Genomic DNA, 23,263 nt, shown 5'->3' on the forward strand with positions numbered 1-23,263 from the left:
AGAGATAGATGGGTGAAGGGAGTGAAGGAATGTGTGACGAGAAGAGGAGAGAACTGGACGAAGGTGGAAGAGGGGGAATGGTGGAAAGACAGAACACGATGGAGAGGCTTGTGTTCCCGACAGACCCAGCCAGTGGCTGGAAACTGTCCAAGATGATGATGATGATGATGATGATGATGATGATGTAAGTCAACTTCCCAATTTTTCTTTGAGTGGGACCACATGGGCCAGATCTGGTGCTAGTTGAAAATTCTAGATTCTAATACTTTTCTGTTTGAGTAGTTTTTGCATCCTTTGATTTATTGCGTCAGTATTCACGTGTATCATGATATGTTTTGCATTTTTCAACATTTTTGAGTACAGGGAAAAACTCATACTGTATTGTCAATTACAAACTTAATTTGCACTTTTCAGAAACATGTGACAACAGTTTATGGATTCCTTGTTTAACTACATAATTGTTGCTAAAATTGTTTCCTTCCATAGCCATTCTTTGTTTAAAAAGTTTCTCTCTGCATTAGCAGTTACAGGTTCCAATCACATTACAAACTGTATTCTAAAATTCTATGAATGTAACTTCATCAGAACATAATAGTATGTACACTTTCCTTAAGTTCAAGCAGCAGTAATATGGATCCACTGGACAGGTAAAGTATCAAAATCAATAAATTAGAACTTTAAATATTTTGTGATTTAAAGCTTTGTACTGTATGAACCATGACATTCTCGTGCAATAGTTAAAATATTATGAAACAATTGATACAGTAGATTTATTTATGTGACAGGAAGCTGTTTGTATCTATTACACATACACTGCATAGCAATTCTGAATTTGTAGGAGCCTGGTATGCTGTATCTTGATTCATGTGTTTTACGTAGCAATTGCATCTTGATTCATGTGTTTAGCATAGCAATTGTGAATTTGAAGGAGTCTGATATATTGTGTGTCAGTTCCTGTTTTGTTTCCAGAATAAATTAATCATCTTGCATTTACACCATCACAATATTCAAATATTCTTTTCATTCATGATGCAACCAAGCATATAATAAAAAGCTCGCTTATCCATTTTATAAGCCAGTACTGAATATCTGAAGATGCCAGATTAATCTGTGTGAACTAGTTACGTTTATTAAAATATTCAAATAGTGCAGCTGATGACTGAATTCATTTTGGAACAACATACACCACAGTTGCCAAAACAATTAAAGTTGTGATCCAAACTGTAGAAAAGAATACTAATCCTCTTGCTGAAAAGGCAATTAATGAAAAATTTGAAGAAAGTGTAATTAGATGAATGATGAACACTAACTTCACTTAACAAAGGTTTATTCAGCACTTGCACATACAAGAGTGCGGAGCGAACTGCCTCCGGCCAGAACACATACAATGTATATACAGCTATGGAGCACTCCAGTACAATGATACTTGACATTTTTGGATACTTCTAGAATGTACTTGAACCAAATATAGAAATTAAAATGGTATAGTCCAGGTGAGTTTTGAACTCATGACCCTCCATTCAACAGTTTAGTATCATAACCACAACACCACGGTATTACTCAGCTTCTTCTGCGCCATTTCTCCCTCCTTAAGAGAACAGCATCTCAGTGTTACATCCTCCTAGTCTGGGAACAAGTCATCAGTCCTACACATTCTGACTCCAGATTAACTGATGCTCATCTGGCGGTGATCTTCTTAGAACTTCTTTTGCTGCTACACTCTTCATCACCTTTCCACTTGTTGCCTGTTGCTGGAGCTTTGAATTTACCCTGGGTGGCAGGATCCTCGGAGGGCTTCATTTGAAGGACATGGACTGTATCTCTGATCTTTCGTTGTCTTGCGTTGGGGTTGAAATCTTCGACTTCATAAGTAACATCAGACAACTGTCTTACAATTTTATAAGGTCCAAAGTAGCACCTGAGGAGGTTGTCAGAGAGATCAACCTTCCAAACGTGAGTGAAGATCTAGATGAGGTCACCAGGCTGGTAGACAACAGGGCAGTGGCTCGTGTCATACCTTTGGCAACTGTTTTCTCAAGCCTGCAGCATGCAGAGTCAAGCTAACTGCCGAGCTTCCTCAGCTCTGGTTAACACCTGACCAATGTCGTCATCGTCCGCGTCATCAGGATGTAACGGAAACACAGCTTCCATTGTCGTAGTCGCCTCACGCCCATGCACCAGGAAAACTGGCATAAATCCTGTGTTGTCTTGTTTGGCAGTGTTGTAGGTAAATGTCATGAAAGGTAGCACCTCATCCCTGTTGCTCTGCTCAACACTGACGAACACTGATAGCATGTTGGCCAAGGTCTTATTAAGGCGTTCAGTAAGCCTGTTAGTTTGCGGATGGTAGACAGTAGTCATCTGACGAGTAATGTAGTACTGACGGTTTTTCTCTGTCACAAGATTTGATTGAAAAACTTTCCCTCGATCCGTAATTAACAACCTTGGGTCACCATGTTTTAACACAGTGTCTTCCACGATGAATTTGGCTCCCTCAGATGCTTCAGCTGTTTTCACGGCTTTTGTAATCCATCTATTGCTACTAGCATATGTTGGACATCGTTCCAGGAGGTCAATCCCAACTAACTGGAAAGGCGTTTCAGCTCGTGGAATTGGTATGAGTTGGCCAGGTGATTTCGGAGGAACTGCCTTTCTCCTCTGGTACTCTCAACAATGTGATACATAGTGACAGACACTCCTAAATAAACCTGGCCAGAAAAATCTCTTGTGGATCCTATTGTATGCCTTAATAAATCCTAAATGTCTGGCCTCCGGTGTGTCATGGAATTTCTGTAGAACATCTAAGCGCATGTGTTTAGGAATCACTGGTTGCCACCTCATTCCAAATAGATCAAAGTTTTTCTTGCCAAGTAATCCATTAACTACCTTAAATTGTCCTTTCACATCCTCTGACCGATTTAAGGCAAGCATAATTTGAGATATCTTCTTCTGCTCAGCAGAGAGATCCTGGACTGCAGCGAGACAGTCACTATCTTCATCAAAATCTTGATGGTCTTGCACAGGGTTTCTTGAGAGACAGTCAGCATCTTGGTGTTTTCTTCCACTTTTGTACACTATGGTAATGTCATACTCTTGAAGACGTAGTGCCCACCTGGCGAGTCGTCCTGTTGGATCCTTAAGACCTGCCAACCAACAAAGTGAATGATAGTCTGTAACAACTGTGAATGGCCTTCCATAGAGATACTGTCGAAATTTGCACACGGTCAAGATCACAGTGAGACATTCTCTTTCTGCAGTTCTCTCGGCATCTGTAAGTATACTTAGAAGCATAGGCTATAACCTTCTCTTTTCCATCTGAAATTTGCACCAGAACAGCACCGCGCCCATACCCACTGGCATCTGTGTGTAGTTCTGTACGTGCTCTCTCATCACACAGACCAAGTACAGGGCCAGTCATCAGAGCTTTTCGCAGCACATCAAAAGAATCTTGTTGAGCACCAACCCAGATAAATTTAGCAACAGCTTTTAACAACTCTTGGAGTGGACTGGATTTGGTTAAAAAGTCTATAGCAGCCCTCACATGGATGCTCCTAACCATGCGATTTAGGATGCGCCACGCAGTTCCGCACGCAAGAGCGCCCATGTGATTGCAGGTAAATTCAGGATGCAGGTGCGAGGTCAAGCCAGAAGTTAGATGCGCCCCACTCTTGCCCACCAGCGCATTCAAACTTACACGCCTGGCGTGTGGCATTTTCACGTGTGTTGCTTGCGCTCCCCTGAGTTGCCTACAGCGACGTGAATTATTGTGTGCTCTCCTGCTGGTTGTTGTCAGTAACCGACAGTACTCGACGCGATCATGGCTGATTCCCGTTGCTGTACGAAGGACTTTTTGATAGAATTTATAAACATCTACAAAGAGCAACAGTGCTTGTGGAAAGTGAGATCAAAAGACTACATAAATAAGAATTTAAAGAACGAAGCTTATGATAAATTTGTTGTGTTTTGCAAACCAGTTTTTCCTGAAGGGAACCGCGACTTTGTTGAAAGAAAAATATAAAGCTGACGGGGCTCATTTAGGAAGGAGCTGAAGAAAGTTTGTGACAGTAAGCATAGTGGCAGTTCTCTCGATGACATTTATGTACCAACTTTGTTGTACTATGACTTCCTTTTATTTACTGTAGATCAAGAGCTGCCAAGTGCAAGTTGTTAGAACATGGATATTTCTGTGGGTGTGCAGAGCGGTATCTCTGACTGTGAAGATGACAATGGAATTGACAATGAAGGCAGTGATGAGGTCAACAAGGTTACAATTGGTGGCGGAAGTCAACACAATGAACGACAACTTGAAAAAGTGAGTTAACGGTTGTGAATTTATCTTGTTATATGAGTACAGTTACTTGGGTGTATTTTATAGCAATAGAACTTCCAGAAAAATGTTAGAACAATATTATATCTTTTACTATACAGTTCCCATGTAATGAAACATGTTACGCTCTTCCAGCACATAACATGTCTTCCTGCCAGGGCACAATATCTTCTGATACAAAATATTTCTTATGTGCTTCTTGATTGTCTTTTGCTCGTATATATGGATTTCTTGACACCGCAGACTCTAAACCAGGTAATTCCACTGCACCCTTTCACCAGTCACCTTCATGTAATGTACAGTCTACCAAATCTTCCATGTCCAATGCTGTAACTGTAATGTATCCTTTACTTCGTCTACATAAAAAATTGTGTAATGCACATACGGCCAAAATAACGTAATTTATCTTTTTGTTCTTCATGTTGATTGGTGTATGGAGACTTCTAAATTGTGATGTTATTACACCAAAAACATTTTCTACAACATTGCAAGCACATGATAATCTGTAGTTAAAAATTCTTTTGTCGTGATCTAATTCTCTTTGAGAATAAAGTTTTAAGAAATTCTCTTTCACTGAAAAAGCTTCATCATCCAAAAAGACAAAATTTAAATTCTTTATAGTTTCATCATTACTTGGCAAATTTACACGTTGGTTCTGCAGTGCATGAAAGAATTCTGTGTATTCAAGAATTCCTCCATCAGACATTCTTCCATTCTTTCCCCACATCAACAAATACGAATTCGTAATGTCCTTTTACCAAAGCGAGTAAAACAACACTGTAGAAGTTCTTGTAGTTGAAGTAATGCGCTCCAGAGTGAGGTGGTGGCGCAATGCGTATATGTTTTCCATCTATTGCTCCTCCGCAGTTTATAAATTGCCACTTTTCTTCAAATCCTTTCACTATGTCTATCCATTTTTCTTTTGTTGTAGGAAACTGAAGCAAAACCAAAAACAGTAATTTAATATTTCTCCTCTTACAGGGAGAACAAGAACAAACACAACCTACACGTATGTCTTTGCCGGAAATGCCAAAAAAAAAAAAAAAAAGAACAGAAGCGTAATATAGCATCGGCTAGATTTGAGATGTTGCAAACTTGCACCAGTGCTTTACAACAGATAAGAAGAGATGATTTGAAGGAACATGAAGCTACAGGTATCAATGTGGTGAAGAAATTAGAACAGATGGAGCCCATACAAGCAATATATGCTGAATCATTAATTAATGTAGTGTTAACACGAGGTTTGCTGAAAACTTTGACCCCACACACTGATTTGTGTGATAACGACATCTGTAAAGTCAGGCTGTTGTCACCACCATCCCAAGCTTCTACACCTATTTCTCCTCCTTCTACATCAGCAGGGTCTCAAACTTCTGATACAGATCAAGGCACTGTTTCCATTAACATTTATTATGATTAATATGGTCATTATATGACCAGAGATTAGTAACAGTGGTGATTTTTTTCTAATTTTTTAAGCAATGGTTCCAGTATGTTTTTATGGGTTTTGTACCATGTAATAATGAGCTACGGGTACTACTGAAATAATAATTACTAACACATCGTCAATATTTTTAATTGTTTACCTTCATGACCTCTGGCCGAAGTGTTTCATAAATTGCTTTGCATGTCTCTGGAACTACATTTGACAATGACGGTGCAGAAATTCCTGTGGCAAATTTTAAATCTTAGAGGGAGCGACCCGTTGCTAAAAATCGGAGAGTAGCTGTAAGACGATCCTCTACAGAAATGCTTTTTCTCATCGCAGTGACCCTCCGGCTGATTTTCTCCTTGACGTTGTCCAGCAAAGCATCAAATGCTTCACTGTCCATTCTTAAATAGTTTTGAAAGTCATCTGGATAATTGTCTCATAGTTCTTTAATCAAGGAAGTATGATTGTGACGGTACCTGTATTCTTAAACCCAAGTACCACATTTTTTTTTTATTTATGCTCATGCTCATAGCTGCAATACCTACTGCTGTAGCAGTGAGAACAATACTTCTTCGTTCCTCTTTCGCATGAAACATCGCTGCAACTAGAGCACTCGCTGCGCACGCGCCACGCAAGATTTTAGAACTGACGAAACTCCATGCGCCACGCTTGCGCGTGTACTTGCGCACAGGTTTCACAGTTTACGCGCAGATGCCTGCATGGGGCACTCCTGAACGCCGACTTGCACGCGTGTGAGAGCGTGTCCCTAAACTTCCCTCCACACACCTGAGTGCCAAAGTTCTGCGCACATTCAGGTGTGCACGCAGATCCGCCCCGCTCAGTCGCGCAGTTAGGAGTGTCCATGTGAGGGCCGCTTTTGATAAAATGGCAGTAATAAGAACATAATCCGAGGAAGCTTCTCACATCTCTAATCATTTTAGGAAAAGGAAATTTCATTATAGATCTCATCTTTCTTGGGTCTGGCCGCACACCTTCGTTTGACACAAGGTGTCCAAGTATTTTGATTTCTTTTGCTCCAAAGAGACACTTTCTTGGATTAAGTATCAGTCCACCTTGTTGGAGACACTTAAGTACGGTCCTCAGTCTTCCTGAGCATTCATCAAATGTCTCTAAGAACACTATGATGATGATGATGATGGGGGGATGATGATGATGATGATGATGATGATGATGATGATGAGGTCCCATACTCTGAGGAGTGTAGGGAATGATGCGGGAGACCCGCACCACCGTACTAGCAAGGTCCTAGCGGAGGTGGTTTGCCATTGCCTTCCTCCGACCATAATGGGAATTAATGATGACGACAACACAACAACACCCAGTTATCTCGTGGCAGGAAAAATCCCTGACCCTGCCGGGCATCGAACACGGGAAGCGAGAATGCTACCAGAAGACCATTAGGTGCAGACTGAGAACATTATAATGTCATCTAAATAACAAACACACAACATCCACTTCAAGTGACGTAAAAGATTATCCATCATCCATTCAAATGTTGTTGGTGCATTACACAAACCAAACAGCGTTACCTTAAACTAATACAGACCCTCAGGGGTGATGAATGCAATTTTCTTATGGTCAGCTTCATCTACTTTGATTTGCCAGTATCCTGTGTACAAGTCCATGGTTGAGAAAAACTTAGCCCCCTTCATACAATCTAGTGTGTCGTCAATTCGTGGAAGAGGGTAAACGTCCTTTTTAGTTATCTTATTAAGCTTCCTGTAATCAACACAAAAGCGCCAACTGCCATCCTTCTTCCAGATGAGGACAACTGGCGATGACCAAGGGTTCTGTGAAGGCTGAATGATGTCATTCTTCATCATTTTCTCTACCTCGTCGCAAATTATTCGACGTTCTGTTGCTGACACAGTATGCTCTCTGGCTTATTGGTTGATGGTCTCCAGTGCTAATCTGGTGCTTCACAGTCGATTTGTCTAATTTGCTCTTCACCTGTGGATTGAAGCATTCAGAGAACTCTTGAAGAATGGCAAGTAGCTTCTTCTGTTGTTCCTTAGTGAGATCTGGTGATAGTCAAGCTAGAAGATCTTGTTTCGTAGTGGTAGCACTAATTTCGCCCACAGACTCGGCATGGGAGGTTTCTATGACACTCAGCTGTTCTTCAATTAACGGCTCAGCATTTCTATGCACATGCATCTTGGAAGGATCAGCAGTTCTCAACATCAGTTAACTATCCACAATTCACCGAATCAATTCTTAAACAAGACGACAGAGGCTGGGATGTCCAAGTTATTCTTCAGTGGTATGCTTCTCTTACATTCCACTACAAGATCCATGGGTTGATGCATGACATGACACGTGACATTTACCTTTCTAGCACTGACTGCAGGAATGATCACTTCATCCAGCACACATAGTCTCCACACACTCGGATGCTTATCATCCCGTCCACAGTATCTCATCTTGTCTAGCATAATCTTCGAGTGACCACAATCTATAATTGCCTGACAAGCTTTCAAAAAGTCCCATATGAGAATGACATCATTCCTACACTCTTGTAAGACAATGAATTCTAAGGGCTGTGTATGGCCACTTATACCCAAACAAATGGTACATCTTCCTGTAGGTTTTATATATTTCCCATTAGCTACCTTCAGCAGAGATGTTTTGTTGTCGATGAAAACGGTTTTCTGCAACTGGTGACGGTACTTATCCAAAATGACTGAATATGATGCTCCAGAGTCCACAAGAGCTTTGACTGGTTGGCTATCCATGAGGATATCTACATACTTTCCTATCATTTTTGGAGTGATCGACGGCGGAGGATTTCTCTCTTCGGCGGCCTCACCTCCAAGGATGGTCACACCCTTTAGTTTTCCAGGTTGCGGCGGCTAGTTGATGGGCCGGAACTTCTAAACGGTGATGGAGACCTTGATCAGTGTGTCGAAGAGTGTCCTCTCCAGTAGCTAGCTTGTGGTGATGGTGACCTACGTCATCCTGCACAAACATCTTCCTGTTAATCTTTGTCGTCCTGGAGTTGGTGTCGGCTATGATCAGTTTGCTGTCTTCTGGTGCACATGTCATCAAATATCTGCCACCTTTCTCAACAATAGTGCACCACATGTCCCGGTCGTCCACAGTGGAAACATACTGGTTGGTTATCCTGGGTCCTCTAGCCATCAGTCTTCCTTGGTGCCCAAACAGGTTCCTCATGCGGCATTGTAGGAACGTAACTTTGCCTCGGTCTCGACTTTTTCACCGTTTTAAAGGGAAATGAAGGACAAGAGATTGGGTTCAATGTCTGTCCACTTCCTCCCTTATGACCTCTTGAAGCATCTCAGTTTATTGCTCACTGTGCAATCCAAGTGCCTTCTTAACTTCCTCTCTCACTATCTGACAAAGGAAACTTGTGAAATCAGTTGCTTCCTCCATCACAGACATTGATACGATGTTTGGAAGCCGTTCAAACTTCTTGCATGTAATTCTTTTTTGACGCATTGTCTCTATATACTGGCACCATTTTATGAAGTCGTCTGCTGTCGAAACCTCCTTCAGCAGTAGGGCTTGATACATGCCTTCAGCAACACCCTTCATGAGATGTGCAACCTTATCTTCCTCCTTCATTCTGGATCCACTATTTTACACAGATCCAAGACGTCTTGAATGTAGGGTGATGTAGTTTCTCCTGGATGTTGTGCCCTGCACTTTAATTTATCTTCAGCCTTGCACTTCTTTCATTGTGTGTCACCGAAATACTTGTGCGGTTCTGCCTGGAATACTTCCCAGCTTGTGAACTACTCCTCATTGTTCTCATATCATTGGTTGGCAGTGCCCTGCACGTAGAAAAATACTTAAGCCAAACACAAGGTGTCATCCCATTGGTTAAATTTGGCTATACGCTCATATAACTAAAGCCACTTGTTTAGATCTTGGCCATCGTCACTAGAGAACCCGGAAAGATGTCTCATGTTGTGGCACACAGTTGCCGTCCTCGTAACGTCTTGTCCTTCTTCTGTCTCCGGTAGATTGCGATCTGTTGATATGGCTCAAACTCGGGTTTCTCGCCACATAAACGGTGGCTCTGTCATGGCCTGATGGGAGCCACTGTGTTGTCGATAATGTGCGCTATCACAAGTTCCAATACCCGGCGTCTCCACCAGAATAATGTCACGTAGAAGAAGGTGTAATTAGATGAATGAAGAACTCTAACTTCACTTAATGAAGGTTTATTCAGCACTTGCACATACAAGAGCGCAGAGAGAACTGCCTCCGGCCAGAATGCATACGGTATACATACAGTTACAGAACATTCCAGTACAATGATTCTTGACATTTGTGGATACTTCTAGAATGTACTTGAACTGGCTATAGAAATTAAAATTTTACAGTTCAGGTGAGGTTTGGACTCACGACCCTCCATGCAACAGTCTAGTATCATAACCACTACACCACAGTGACTGTGCTACTCAGCTTCTTCTGCGACACTGTGTGTTACAGAGAATCTGTGCTATGTGACTGACATTCTTGAGTAAGATTTGAGTGTTCATTCCATTACTTGCTATTTAATAACAGCTTCTCTATTATTCATCTACTTCCAATAAATACTAAAAACTGCATTACATGAAAATATGGTAAGCCTAAGTGTTTCCAAGATTCTCATTCCTCGAGCCACAATAGTCTGCACGAGAAAAATTGCTTAAATACTGAGCAGGCAATTTTTCTGTATTAGCAGCAAGTAATTTACAAATTTTGTATGACATCTGAGATTAGTATTCTCATTGTCATAGTGAACTGACAGTCATATAATCTGACTGATTTATGTGTGACTTTGCTATTACTGTTAACTGTAATGAAGCATCACTATAGCGTCAGAAAGGTACCGTCACCAAAGACTGTTTTTTTAACTTAAATCTTTGCTTCATTTTACATAGTACTGCCTTGTATTTCTAGTATGTCACAAGTAATAACATGAGACAACATTCACTGAGGTTATTTTACATTAACAAATCTTTTTTAACAAAATTCTACCATTGTCACAAACTATGAGAGGCATGGGCTCTCCAATCTCCAGACAAAATTTTCAGTTCTGAAAGTCTTTGCTTTGGTTATCCAGATCTTACAAATTTATCGATCTTCTTCTATATGAAAACTAATTTAAAAGATCACTAAATCTAGATCCATCCAGACCAGAATGCACAAGATTAACTTGAACAGCATATTAGAGATTGTCTCATTCCTATTATGGCATTTTTTTCATGGATAAAAAAATCTGTCTCCAAAAAGTCATTGTAGCAACAGCTCAATGTTAAAAAGACTGAGGAAACAACTACCTCACTGAGAAAAGTATTTTCCCCATCATGAATCAGAATAGCCATATTGGAGTTGATCCTCACTTCTCTTCATGAAGAGTCCTAAATTTTATTAGCACACTTGGGTCATTATTACAGTGATGGTCAAGGTTATATTGAAAAGAAGCAGCAGAACTGGTTGTAGTCGTGCTTTTTAAGGACTGACATGAGTATCTTCTGTTTCCTGTCAAAACTGGAAAATTCTAATGAAGTGTGGAGGAGTGATGCAAGCAAGCACCACCCATCACATTTGTTAAAACTGATCAAGCATTAAAGAAGTTCATACATACCTTCACAAGATGTAATGGGAATATTGAAGTGGTGTAGAAGTTTGCTCATTTGCTGTCTAATTTCAGATGCTCTACGCAGCCCTTTGTAGTTGAGAAAGTTTGTATGGCACCATTCTCGAGACATCTCATGCTTTATGAAGGAATTGTAAACATTGAGGTATGTCAAAAGATCACCTTCTGAAACTTCAAATTTTCTCTTTGCAATGCGAGCCTTAATTGCAAGCTGGCCAATGCTAGGCTTGGTAAAAACGTTTTGAACCTGCAGCATTGCAATTATTGACAGCATTTCCTCTGAGCAGCCAAATTCACCTAAGGCAGAGTATAAAGTCAAGTTAAATTGCTTACATTTATCCAGACTCATACTCTGTTCTTACACATTCAACAATTACTATTCTTATATAACTTATTACCATGCATTAAAAAACATGAAAATGTATGTAACTTACCAGAAATAATTAAACATTTTGAAAAGAGTGGTTCAATTGGAAACTCTGCCATTGTTACACCAAGTGGTTTTGTCAGCTGCCCATCTCTGTCTAATGCTCCAAGAGCATACAACAATTCAAGACCAGAAAGAAGATTCTTAGCTGGTGGTGGGGAAGGAAAGTTAAATCGTAGCACATTGTCAATTCCAAGAGCTTTCAACTGCAGAATTGCCATCGATAAATCTGTTCGTTGCATTTCTGGTGGAGTGGCTTCTACAAGATCTTTGAAGGCCTCTTCTGTGTACAGCCTGTAAAAAGTAATGGAACACTTTGATGTAAAAATTTGTTTACTTAACTGACTGCAAATTAAATACAGGGTGCGGCAGAACCGACTAAGCAGTTTTAAGGAGCAATAAAAAGTAAATCTGAGTGTATAGAGAAAAAATGTTTTTTCTAAATTAGCACAATATACCATTTTACATTCATTTAGTTTTGAAAATAATGTCCTCAAGATGGCGGCCGTTAGCATCAATACATTGTTGTACACAATCCCTGAAGTTTCGAGCAGCTCTAGCTTACATGTAGTGGGATATGGCATTCACTTCGTCAATAATCCACTCTTTTAACTCTGTTAGGGTGTGAGGGCAGCTTTTGAAAACCTTTTCCTTCAGATATCCCTAGAGAAAGTAGTCACAAATGCTCAAATCTGATGACCATGCAGGCCACCCAACATCACCCCTCAAAGAGAAGAGGCGGCCCGGAAACGTTTCTCTCAAAACATCAAGTGAAATTTGAGATGCGTGAGCAGTAGCTCCATCCTGTTGGAACCACAAGTCTCGCAGTCCATGTTCTTCAAAAACTCATCCATTCTGTGTTGCAGAAAATTTTGCAACATTGAAACATAATGTCCAGAATTCACTGTCACGGTCACTCCTTCCTCCTAAAAAAAGTAATGGCCTAGCACACCAAACTGTGATATGGCACACCACACTGTCTCTTTAGGAGTATGTTGCGGCCTTTCATGAGTAATTCGGGGGTTATTTTCAGCCCAGTAACAAAAGTTTTGCTTATTCACGCACCCACTAAGATGAAAATGTGCCTCGTCACTACTGAAGAAAGCTGCATTCTGAGGGATCTGAGCAAGCATTTGCTCACACATATTTTGATGGTTGGCATAGTCTGCTCAGCATAATTCTTGAGCAATCATTATTTTGAAAGGACAGAACTTCAAATCGCATTGCAGAATCCTTCTCAAACTGTGGCCTGAAATCCCCAATGCAACAGCATGTCGTCGAGCAGAATGTTGCAGTGATTGTTGAACTATTATTCTCACCTGCTGCACATTTTCTGGCATTCTGATGGATCTGTGTCGGCCATGTGTATCTCTTCTTAGTGTGCTGCCAGTTTCCTCCAACTGGGGAGTGGCATTGTTGCGTGGAATGTTGAACTGTCGCCGAAAAGCACATTGTGTAGTGATCACAGATCTGTTGTTTTCATAATAAGTGCAAACGGCAAAACCATGATGTGCACCCGTCCAGACCATGTTGGCTACTGAAATGGGGTCAACCACTGAACAAAGACAGACCACGTGCAACTGCCTAGCCCCACCACAGCCCCAGCGGTAATCTATAGAAACTGCTTAGTCGGTTCTGCCACATCCTGTCGTTGACAGTAACATAACCAAAAGGGTTCTATCATTAATATCTTTTCTCAAAGAATATTTTAATTCAACAATGTTATGAAAATGATAGTCGCTACTCACCATATAGTGGAGATGATAAGTCCCAGACAGGCACAACAAAAGACTGTCAGCAAGTGAGCTTTCAGCCAACAAGGCCTTCATCAGAAATAGACAAAAAACACACACATACACACACACTGTGTGTTTCCAACGAAGGCCTCATTGGCCAAAAGCTCATTTTCTGACAGTCTTTTTGTTGTGCCTCTCTGCAACTCAGCATCTACGCTATATGGCGAGCAGGAACTATTCTTTTCATAATATTGTTACATTCCATCCTGGATTTTCCACTGTGTAATATTTTAATTCACATTTAATTACTATTTTTCACTTACATATTTAGCAAATCAACTCCATTAAGTATAGTAAGAGCATGTTTAGTAGTGGTTGCAAGTGCCTGTAGTTTTTACGTGATATGGGCCATCCTCTTGAGCCCAGCTTTTAATATTCAGTAAAACTGTTGTTTGAAGCAACTCACCTGTACACTTTTCCTACACGTACTCGACCTGCTCTGCCTGCCCGCTGCTCAGCTGATGCCTGTGACACTGGCACGACAACCAATGAGTCTGCATGGTTCTCCGGATTAAACCAGCGCAACTTCACAAAACCACAGTCCACAACTGCAATACATACAAAGAAATATCTTCATGGTCATTTGCAGCCATATGTAGGCAATTACTGCATACACAGAATCATTACATTTATTTTCTGCTTGTCAGTTTGAGGGGAAAATTCTGTTAACATTAAAAATGATTTTGTCTTTGTTTAAATATGATGCAAAAGATTTATGATAATCTGGCACCAATAATTTACAGCATCCACACATTTGATTATTTATAATTCTATGTATGTGTGTCCGATCACACATTCTAAATGGATGCAGAATACACATAAATAATTACCATACACAATTCCTGGAATTGTTACGGATGTCTCAGCTATATTAGTTGATATTACAACCTTCCTCATACCTCGAGGAGTAAATCGAAACACTTTTAATTGCTCACCATTAGGTAGAGAGCCATACATTGGCAGGATAAGAAGTTTACCTGAAAAATCAAGACAATGAAATGTTTTTAATCTGCAAGTACACCACATATAAGTGCATCATTTCACTGATTTATATCTCCAGTTACCTTTGTCAGATTTAAGATGAGCTGCACGCTCTTTCAAAACTGACACAGCTCTCTCCACCTCTTCCTGGCCTGTGAGGAAGGCCAATATGTCTCCTAATGGTTCATTTTCATGGATTTTTATAACTGTATCGACAACTCCTTGAACATAGTCTGCGACTGGTTCTACACAATCAAATTTCATATTATTTTTAGATCTCTACAGAATAAAAGTTATCATGCCTCAAAACATGTGTTTGTGGGGGGAGGGGGTTGCATGCATGAGCAATTACACAACACCTATAAGCAAATAAAACAGTAAATATGTATGAATATTTATGTTACAGTCGTGTATATGTAAAAGAAGCAAATGAATATTTTGGGAACACTGAAACTGAAATAACCTGATAAGTATTTTTCACTGTAAATGAAGCCTTTAATGACTATGACCCCTTCAGCTGGTGCATCTAACTTCACATGTATAACCTTGTCATACGAGTTCAACGAGGGCATTCAAATGCCTGCATTAGAAAAACTTCTGTAGCTTTGTTCATATATGCATATAATTTTTTTTACGGAGCCAGAAACTAAACATCACAAACCTCACCACTTGGGAAAAAGCTACAATATCATCCCTCTATTTTAATTTTAATTCACAGGTTACTTGGCACCCTGTGAACCAAAGCTACCTAATCATGAAATGAGTCATTGTATACTAAATTAAAAACCAGAAGCAAAAACTATAAAAATTTTTAAACAAACACACAAAAGGATTATGATATTGTATAGAATATATAATGTCACAGCACAAGGCTTGAAACCACTCAACGTAACTCTTATGCAGAATTAAAGGATAATTCCCCAAGAAAGTCTTTCAATTTAGTCTTGAAAATCTGGGATTCACCAATAGAATTTTCAACTCACCTGCAAACTTACTGGCCGAGCGGTTCTGGCGCTACAGTCTGGAACCGCGCGACCGCTACGGTCGCAGGTTCGAATCCTGCCTCGGGCATGGATGTGTGTGTTGTCCTTAGGTTAGTTAGGTTTAAGTAGTTCTAAGTTCTAGGGGACTTATGACCTCAGCAGTTGAGTCCCATAGTGCTCAGAGCCATTTGAACCATTTGCAAACTTACTAAAAATGAAACCTGCAGACTAGTGCACTGTTTTCTGTCCTTTGACTGAAGAGGTGTTTTTTCAAGGGTAATTTATATTTCCATACAATTCACCAAGTGAATGTGAAAGCTCCTTTTTTTCTGAATGACTGCACATTATTATCTACAAGTCCCATGAGACAGTATGCGTACAAAGAAGCACAGTTTGAATTTCACAACACTTAATGAACAGCCTGTACAAAACTCATCAAATGGTATGACAGACCATTCCGACAACTCTTTACTGGGCTGAGAATACTTTTTGTAAATGTAGAGAGTTGTGCAAAGTAAGATACCATAGGATATAACTGAGTAAAGTGGGAAGTAACAGGTCATTATCTATGGCATAATATACAGGCCGCATTTCTCACATTACTCCATTTCTAAGTTAACAACAATACTGTGTTCATACTTTCAGTTACATATTTCATTTTTGCATTCAAGATATAATGTCCAATAGTTGATGAAAGTAAATTGGCCATGGGAAAGGATCCATCACAGAAAAGCAACAGCCATCTCAAAATCTCCTCTACTTTCACATTACAAGCATCACCCCTACCAGTATTCAAGAAAGATTTTACTTCTTCTGTACAAAAGATGAAGTGCAAATTTATTTTTGTAAAAATGAAAACAAACTGTCTTCAGTCACAAAATGTGATTTTTATTTCAATACTTGATACCATTTCAGCTGGGCTGATCTTGTGGTGTATGAACAGTCTACATAATTTTTTGGAAACCAGTTATACTATTGGTCTGTTTCAAACAATGGTTACGTAGTTTTATTCACAGTATATGTAGACATATTTACAAATATACATGGTATCTCAAACCTTTTGGGTTGAACTGAGACAGGTGATAGTGGTTCCACAAGCAATTATCTTGAGATAAGGAACCAATGGTCAGAAATGCATATTTATTGTGTTATGGACATATACATTGTTCACCATATGACAACAATGTAGCTCATAGTAATTGTTCAAAGTCACAACCGCCAGTTTCAATGCATGTATGGCAACAGTGCATGCAGTTCTTCTGCACTCTCACATATATTCCAGGTGTCTGTTGTACACTGGAACAGGCAGCAGGTGATAAACAGCACACACCCCTCATCACAATTCATGCTATACACTACTTGGCTCATGACATGTATGTCATGTTTCAATCGCATGCATCACAATGGTGCATTAACGTTTGCCGCACACACACCACTGTCCCTGGTATCAGTTGTCCATTGCATCAGACAGCTTGTGATATGTCGAGGGTGTGATGTGTTACTGCATACAGTGCATGACATGTAGTCAAAGATGGAATGTTACTCATCACAAGAGTTGGCAGATATGCATTTTCAGGGTTGCCACAAGTTTCCCCAAGTGAAATTCCCTGATATTTCCCTGGGTTCCAGACAAGTTTTAGCATTTTTCTCTGACAAATCTTGAGATCTCAAGGGCAAGTAATGACATAAGTTGGCAAAAAAAGTAAGGACTTCTGTATTTCTCTCCCATGTGAGCCAAAATCTTAAGTACTAACACAACATCTTTTGTAATGATCTGTTTTTAGACGGAGAAGGCAAGCCAAATGGTGTATGTGTTTCATTAAGACTGTAGTAGCCACCAGAAAGATCGCGGGAGGCGCACATTGGCACGGCGCGTCACGGGCGGTAGTTGCCGCAAGTAGAGTCCCGTCCACCAGAGGGCACGCGAGAATTCGGACGCGACCTCTGCCGGCGTAACAACAAGAACAACAACAACAACTCCAGCAGCACGGGCCGTGCCCAGTCAGTCAACATCGGGCATGCCTAGGACACAGTCCCGGTCTACGCTAAGTGAAGTGCGACGTAAACGTGAACAGTGTTACTACAAAGACCACTGTTGTTATTTTATTTGAATAAAATGAGACACATTTGGTGACAAAAACATGCATTTCTTTGGAGTCACAAGACAGATTTAAAGTACCTTCACGGATTTCAGAAATAGCCTCAGAAAAAGGTAAACCTCTTGAAAGAAGTGTATAAGGCAGGGAAGAGTTGTGTAAACCAACACTATAGGTGCCCACCAATAAAATGCTGGTTCTACTATGTTCATTATTGTTAGTTATAACCCACTATGTTATGTCTATTATTTTACAGATAACGTGTGATTTTTCTTTCGAGAAATATATGAGTACATAGTGTACAAACTGCCAGCGACTGTGTACTTGAGATGAGACAGTCGCAATTCCTGAAATCCATCGCATGTGGCCTCTGGCCTGCCAAGGAGCACCGCAGTCCTGGATCCTTGGATAAACCATGAAAATCCACTGCATTATGCCACACACAAACAGCCCGGCCTGCGGCCAAATCCATGACACTAGATCCAATGGGCAGGGCTTGCACATTAGTGGAAAATGATGGGCTTCAGATTGGCAGGCCCAATCTGTTAGAGATACCCACAGAAATGGCCTGTGGTTTTGGCCCATAGTGGAAGTCCACTCATGTGACCAGCTGTTCATGTGTCTCAGCACCATGTTGATGAAATGAGACTGTAGTGATCAATCCATGCAACAGATAACTTGTGCAAATATTCTGAAAATCAGTACTAATGAGGATAGGTAGCAACTCACCGAAAAGATGAACACTGAGCTGCAGACAGTCTCGTAGAAAAGGCAATCACACTCACAACTAAATTTTTGGCCACAGCCTTTGTCAGAAAACGAGCAAACACACATTCACACAATCACTCAGACGCAACTCATGCACACTTGACCGCCCCCTCCAGCCACTGCGTCAACAATCTCTGAGAATCAGATCCAAGCAAACCACTCCTCACACCTTTCCCTGACACAGTTAAAATTCCCTGATTTCCAGAACTTGTGGCAAACCTGACTTAATGCATAGTGTGGCAGGATGCTGTGCCCATAAAGCAGTATGGATGTACAAATAATGCTTTCCCAACATGTGCCTTCCTGGTTGAAAGAAGTTTATCTCCATGGATACCAACTTATGAGAGATTGGGTTGTTCACACCACAGGAAGCAGGCCAAGATTCCTACCAAAGACACGTCCAAACACAAGACTTTGAAGGGATGATGTTGGATCATGTGGCAAACCACCTAGCAATAAATACCTGTCAACTTTCCCGTGAAATGCACACTTCAAAGGATGCAGTGTGGAGAGTACTGGTGGAACAGGTATTACAACCCTATCATAAATAACATGTGCAAGCATTGGGACCAATAGACTTTGAGCCACAAGTTCACTTCTGTCAACTGATTATCCGCTGCAGTGCTGTAATGACAAACTTTGTAAAGATTGTATTGTTCACATGTGAAGCCTCATTCACCACTAATGGTGTTTCCAACAGCTGCAACAGTGAGGACACCCCCAATGCTGATCAAATCAGTGGCCACCAGCAACGATTCTCTATTCACATATGGGCAGGCACTGTCCAAGGTCAAACAACAGGAGGACCTTATTTGCTGCCTGCCCATCTACCTGGTGCCCGTTACTTAGGATTCCTGCAAAATGTGCTGCCACAGTTCTTGGAGACTGTACCTCTTGTAGTCCACAAAAGGGAGTGGTTTCAACACAGCAGTGCACCAACTCACTTTGATGTTAATGTCCGTGAGCACCTCAACAACACATACCCTCACTGTTGGATGGGAAGGGGAGGTCTGTCCTATGGCGAGTACGATTGCCGGATCTCACAGCTCTGGATTTTTTTCTCTGGTTTTATATCAAAACATTGGTGTATGAAACCACTGTAGGAACAGATGAAGACTTGTCTGCTAGGGTCCAAGCTGTTTGACTCCTGGTACAACAGTCACCAGAGATCACTGAGACAGTACAGCAGAACTTCATGTGCCGTTGTCATGCATGCATTGAGGTTGGTAGTTGTCATTTTGAACAATTACTATTAGCTACATTATTGTTATGTAGTGTACACTTCATATGTCCATAACACAATAAATATGCATTTCTGACCACTGGTTTCCTATCTCAATACAACAGGTTGTGGACCCACTACCACCTGTTTCAATTTGACCCAAAAGGTTTGAGACACCCTGTATACACTTTTCTGTTTCACAGCACACATGTAAACAAAGTTCAGACAAGACCTTCTTTGACCAGGTATCTGGGGGATTTATTTTCTCTGTTCCTTCCTTAAAGAGGAAACTGTAAATTTAAAAGTTGGACATACATTGTGTTGTCTGTATTCCCCATAAGTAGCACTGTTTACATGTTATACACCACTGTTTTTACAATGCAAATGAATCCTGTAATATATTTTTAAAAATATGTCTTTCTCCAATAGCAATCATTATGTTAATGACTTTGATAAGCTTCCCTGCTTTCAGAATTAATAGCTTCTTCCTCAGGGAAAGAGCAGTTGGTTGGGGAAGGTTAAAAAGGAAGGACAAGTCACTCAGACCCCAGTATGAGAGGAAGCAACCTGTAGTGGGGACAAAGCTGCAAAAGACCCTAAAAACTCTAGTCCCCTCACAAGTAATCACAACTGGTCCCGTAGAGCTCCTTAATTCTCCTGATCCACTAAAGCCCCCACCAAACACATCACTGCCTTGTTCGACCAGCATCTCAAACCCATCACACAGAGCCTCCCGGCCAATCAGTTCCTGGAACATTTCAAAACCATTCCCACTCATCTCCCAACTGGAACCCTTCTTGTAACTTCAATGTGACCTCAATTTACAGAAACATTCCACGAACACACAAGCTCTCAGTCCCATGACACTACCTCCCCAGTGACTACCTACAGGTGGGTTCCTCTTATCCTGAATGCCTACCCTCTCTCTTTAACCTTCCCCAACCTACCTCACTCTTCTAATGAGGGTGGAATCTTTAGTTCCAAAAGACATGAAGTGAATCACTTGGATGTGTGTCTACTGGCAGTAGTACGCATTTCGCCTCTTGAAGGTAAGCCTTACAAGCAATTCTGCTCATAACTTACTAGTTATCTCAACTGAATTTTCCATAAACACAATTTTACTGATTTTTACTTTCTTTAACTTGTGTTCAATAAGCCTGGAAGCAGTGAAATAACCTTGGTCACAAAATCATACGGAAGTTGTATCAACATGCGCCAAAAATTTTACAAGAAAGTCAAATTGTGACTTCAAGCAGGAAAGCAAAGAAATAAAATTCAAAGTGCAACAAACAAATTACACAAATTGCTACTGAAACTAGTTCACAGAAATTATTAAAGGAGAGGGAGAGAAGGAGAGAGAGAGAGAGCGAGGAAACTTCTCAATGCATGATATATTAACTGTTATTGATGACTGAAATGACACTGAAAAACCTTTGGAAAAAATTCGGAGGAACACAGCAGCTCATGATCTACATTTAAACAGGCAACGAAAGATTCACATTTGCAATATGTCTACCTCTTTCTTACATGTTGAAAAAAATAAAAAAAATAGTATAGTAATAAAGCATACACAAACACAAATGGGCAGACAAGTAAAAAACAACTGTCTTAAAGTGGAAGTGCCAAACAAGAGCAAACAGATAATTATAGACCATTATGTGGGGAGAAACAAGGAGCTGAATTTCAAATCAGCAAATACAGTGACAAGGCTGTAATTAATGGATAGATGGATGAAAACAACTCTAATGAGATGGTGACTGGAAACAGCTCACCAGATGAAAGGCAGAACCCCACATCTAGTGAACCAACTAGCCACAAGTCAGACCCCAAGAATCTACCCCTGGTAATAATCAGGATTTTGTTTCCAGTAGACACACTAGTGCTAGCAGTGAGGTACACAGTCACACATGAAATAATACAGAGCTACTATAAATAATTCACTTGTTTTCAAATTTCTATATTTTCCAAAGCATTACGTGCACATATATACTGATGCATGAACAGAACTGTAAACCCCTGAATTTGCATCGTGCCCACCACTTGACGAAATGGTGACAAAGTGAGAAAAGAGTTTTTGTGTGTTGGTATATGTGAGATGCTTAACTGTTACAACAGTAAAGTAGGGATTATGGAAAAGAAGTGTCATGTCAACAGAGCATTGAGTATTGGTATCGACAATTTACGGAACCGGTTGTCCCTGAAAACAGAAAAGTACCACTCGACCAAAAGTTCCAGATGCAACCATGGAGAGGATGAGGAAAAGTTTTGTATGTGATTAAAAAAAATCAACAGTCCCTGCAAACCACAAGGCTTGCAATACCTTAGCAAACTGTATGGAAGATTTTGCGATGGTGGTTCCGTTTCAAACGGTGTCATCTGCAGCTCATACATCAATCAAAACCAGAAGATTATGGCCGGTGCCTTCAATTTTGCATCACAATGCAGGAAGCAATAGAGGATGAATATTTTGTCTGCAAGCTGATATTCAGTGATGAAGCAACCTTTCATTTATGTGGAAAGGTTAATCACCAAAATGAGATAGTATGGGGCACTGAAGGTCTGTGGTGAATGAAGGAGATTCACTGAAGGTTTGTGATTTTTGTGCAGTGTCAAAGAGGAAGCTGTATGGGCTATTTTTCTTCAGGGAGAAGACTATGACAGATACCAATTGACTTGATATGCTGCAGCTGTGATTGTTCCCACAAATGACTGCTGATTCCAAGAATTTCATCTTTATTGGAGCACTGATGTTCGTCATTACCCAAATGATGAACTTCCACATAACTAGGTTAGGTGTAGTGGTGAATACGATGTGGCTCTGTTCCCTTCACCCCCCCCCCCCCCCAGATCACCTGACCTAATGCTTGGTGACTTTTTCCTTTGGGGGTAGATTAAGGACCAAGTTTATGTCAAGAATACTGGAACAGCTCAAAGAAATCATCCATGTTGCTGTGACAACCACTGGAAGGATGTTGCTACATAAGGTATGGAACAAGTCTGACTATTGCTTGGACATGAGTCGTGTGACCAGCAGGATATTAATAAAACATGTACAGAGTGTAAAATTCAAACTTGATGTGTTTACACTCTATTCACGCATCAGTCATATTTGTACATGTAATACTTGGGAAAATATAGAACTGTGAAAATGAATGAATCATTTATAGTAGCCTGGTACCTAATTTTAAGTTGCTCCATGACAATGTTCAATCATTGTCCAAAAAGCTTAATGAAATAAAAAATAATGGCAAATTATCTGAATGATATTTCTGTCCTATCCTTTATTTATTAGTGGCTTAATTTAGGTATGTTACAAATTACAGACCTCCCTAAGTCCAAACTTGCAAGGATGTTTTGTAGAAAAACATACTCATTGGGGTAGCTGTGTAAGTGTTAGGGAAAATGTTCAATTCATCATTCTAACAATATAATAATCTGTCCAATGAGGAAGATATAGAACTCTCTGTAGTTGTATTATGAAGGCAAAATGGAATTATTGTTTATTTGCACTAGTCACCAGATGGAAACAAAAAGATGTTTCATAATCATATGGAGAAACTTTTGGAAGAAATTAACTCTTCCAAGAAAAATAAGATCATATG

General features: G+C 40.3%; 1 protein-coding gene across 3 annotated transcripts in view; it reads right to left on the reverse strand.

Annotated features, from left to right (window-relative positions):
* The window catches only part of LOC126262263 (probable ATP-dependent RNA helicase DHX35), a 233,149-nt gene that overhangs the window by 12,892 nt on the left and 196,994 nt on the right, over positions 1-23,263 (reverse strand). For all 3 annotated transcript variants that reach the window (XM_049958759.1, XM_049958758.1, XM_049958757.1), the window contains 5 exons: positions 14,676-14,837; positions 14,442-14,588; positions 14,018-14,159; positions 11,823-12,109; positions 11,377-11,685 (listed from right to left, as the gene is read on the reverse strand). In XM_049958759.1, coding sequence (XP_049814716.1) covers positions 11,377-11,685; positions 11,823-12,109; positions 14,018-14,159; positions 14,442-14,588; positions 14,676-14,837 — 1,047 coding nt within the window. The remainder of the gene's footprint in view (positions 1-11,376; positions 11,686-11,822; positions 12,110-14,017; positions 14,160-14,441; positions 14,589-14,675; positions 14,838-23,263) is intronic.

This window comes from Schistocerca nitens, chromosome 6, assembly GCF_023898315.1.
Source record: "Schistocerca nitens isolate TAMUIC-IGC-003100 chromosome 6, iqSchNite1.1, whole genome shotgun sequence".
NCBI classification, from domain to species: domain Eukaryota; kingdom Metazoa; phylum Arthropoda; class Insecta; order Orthoptera; family Acrididae; genus Schistocerca; species Schistocerca nitens.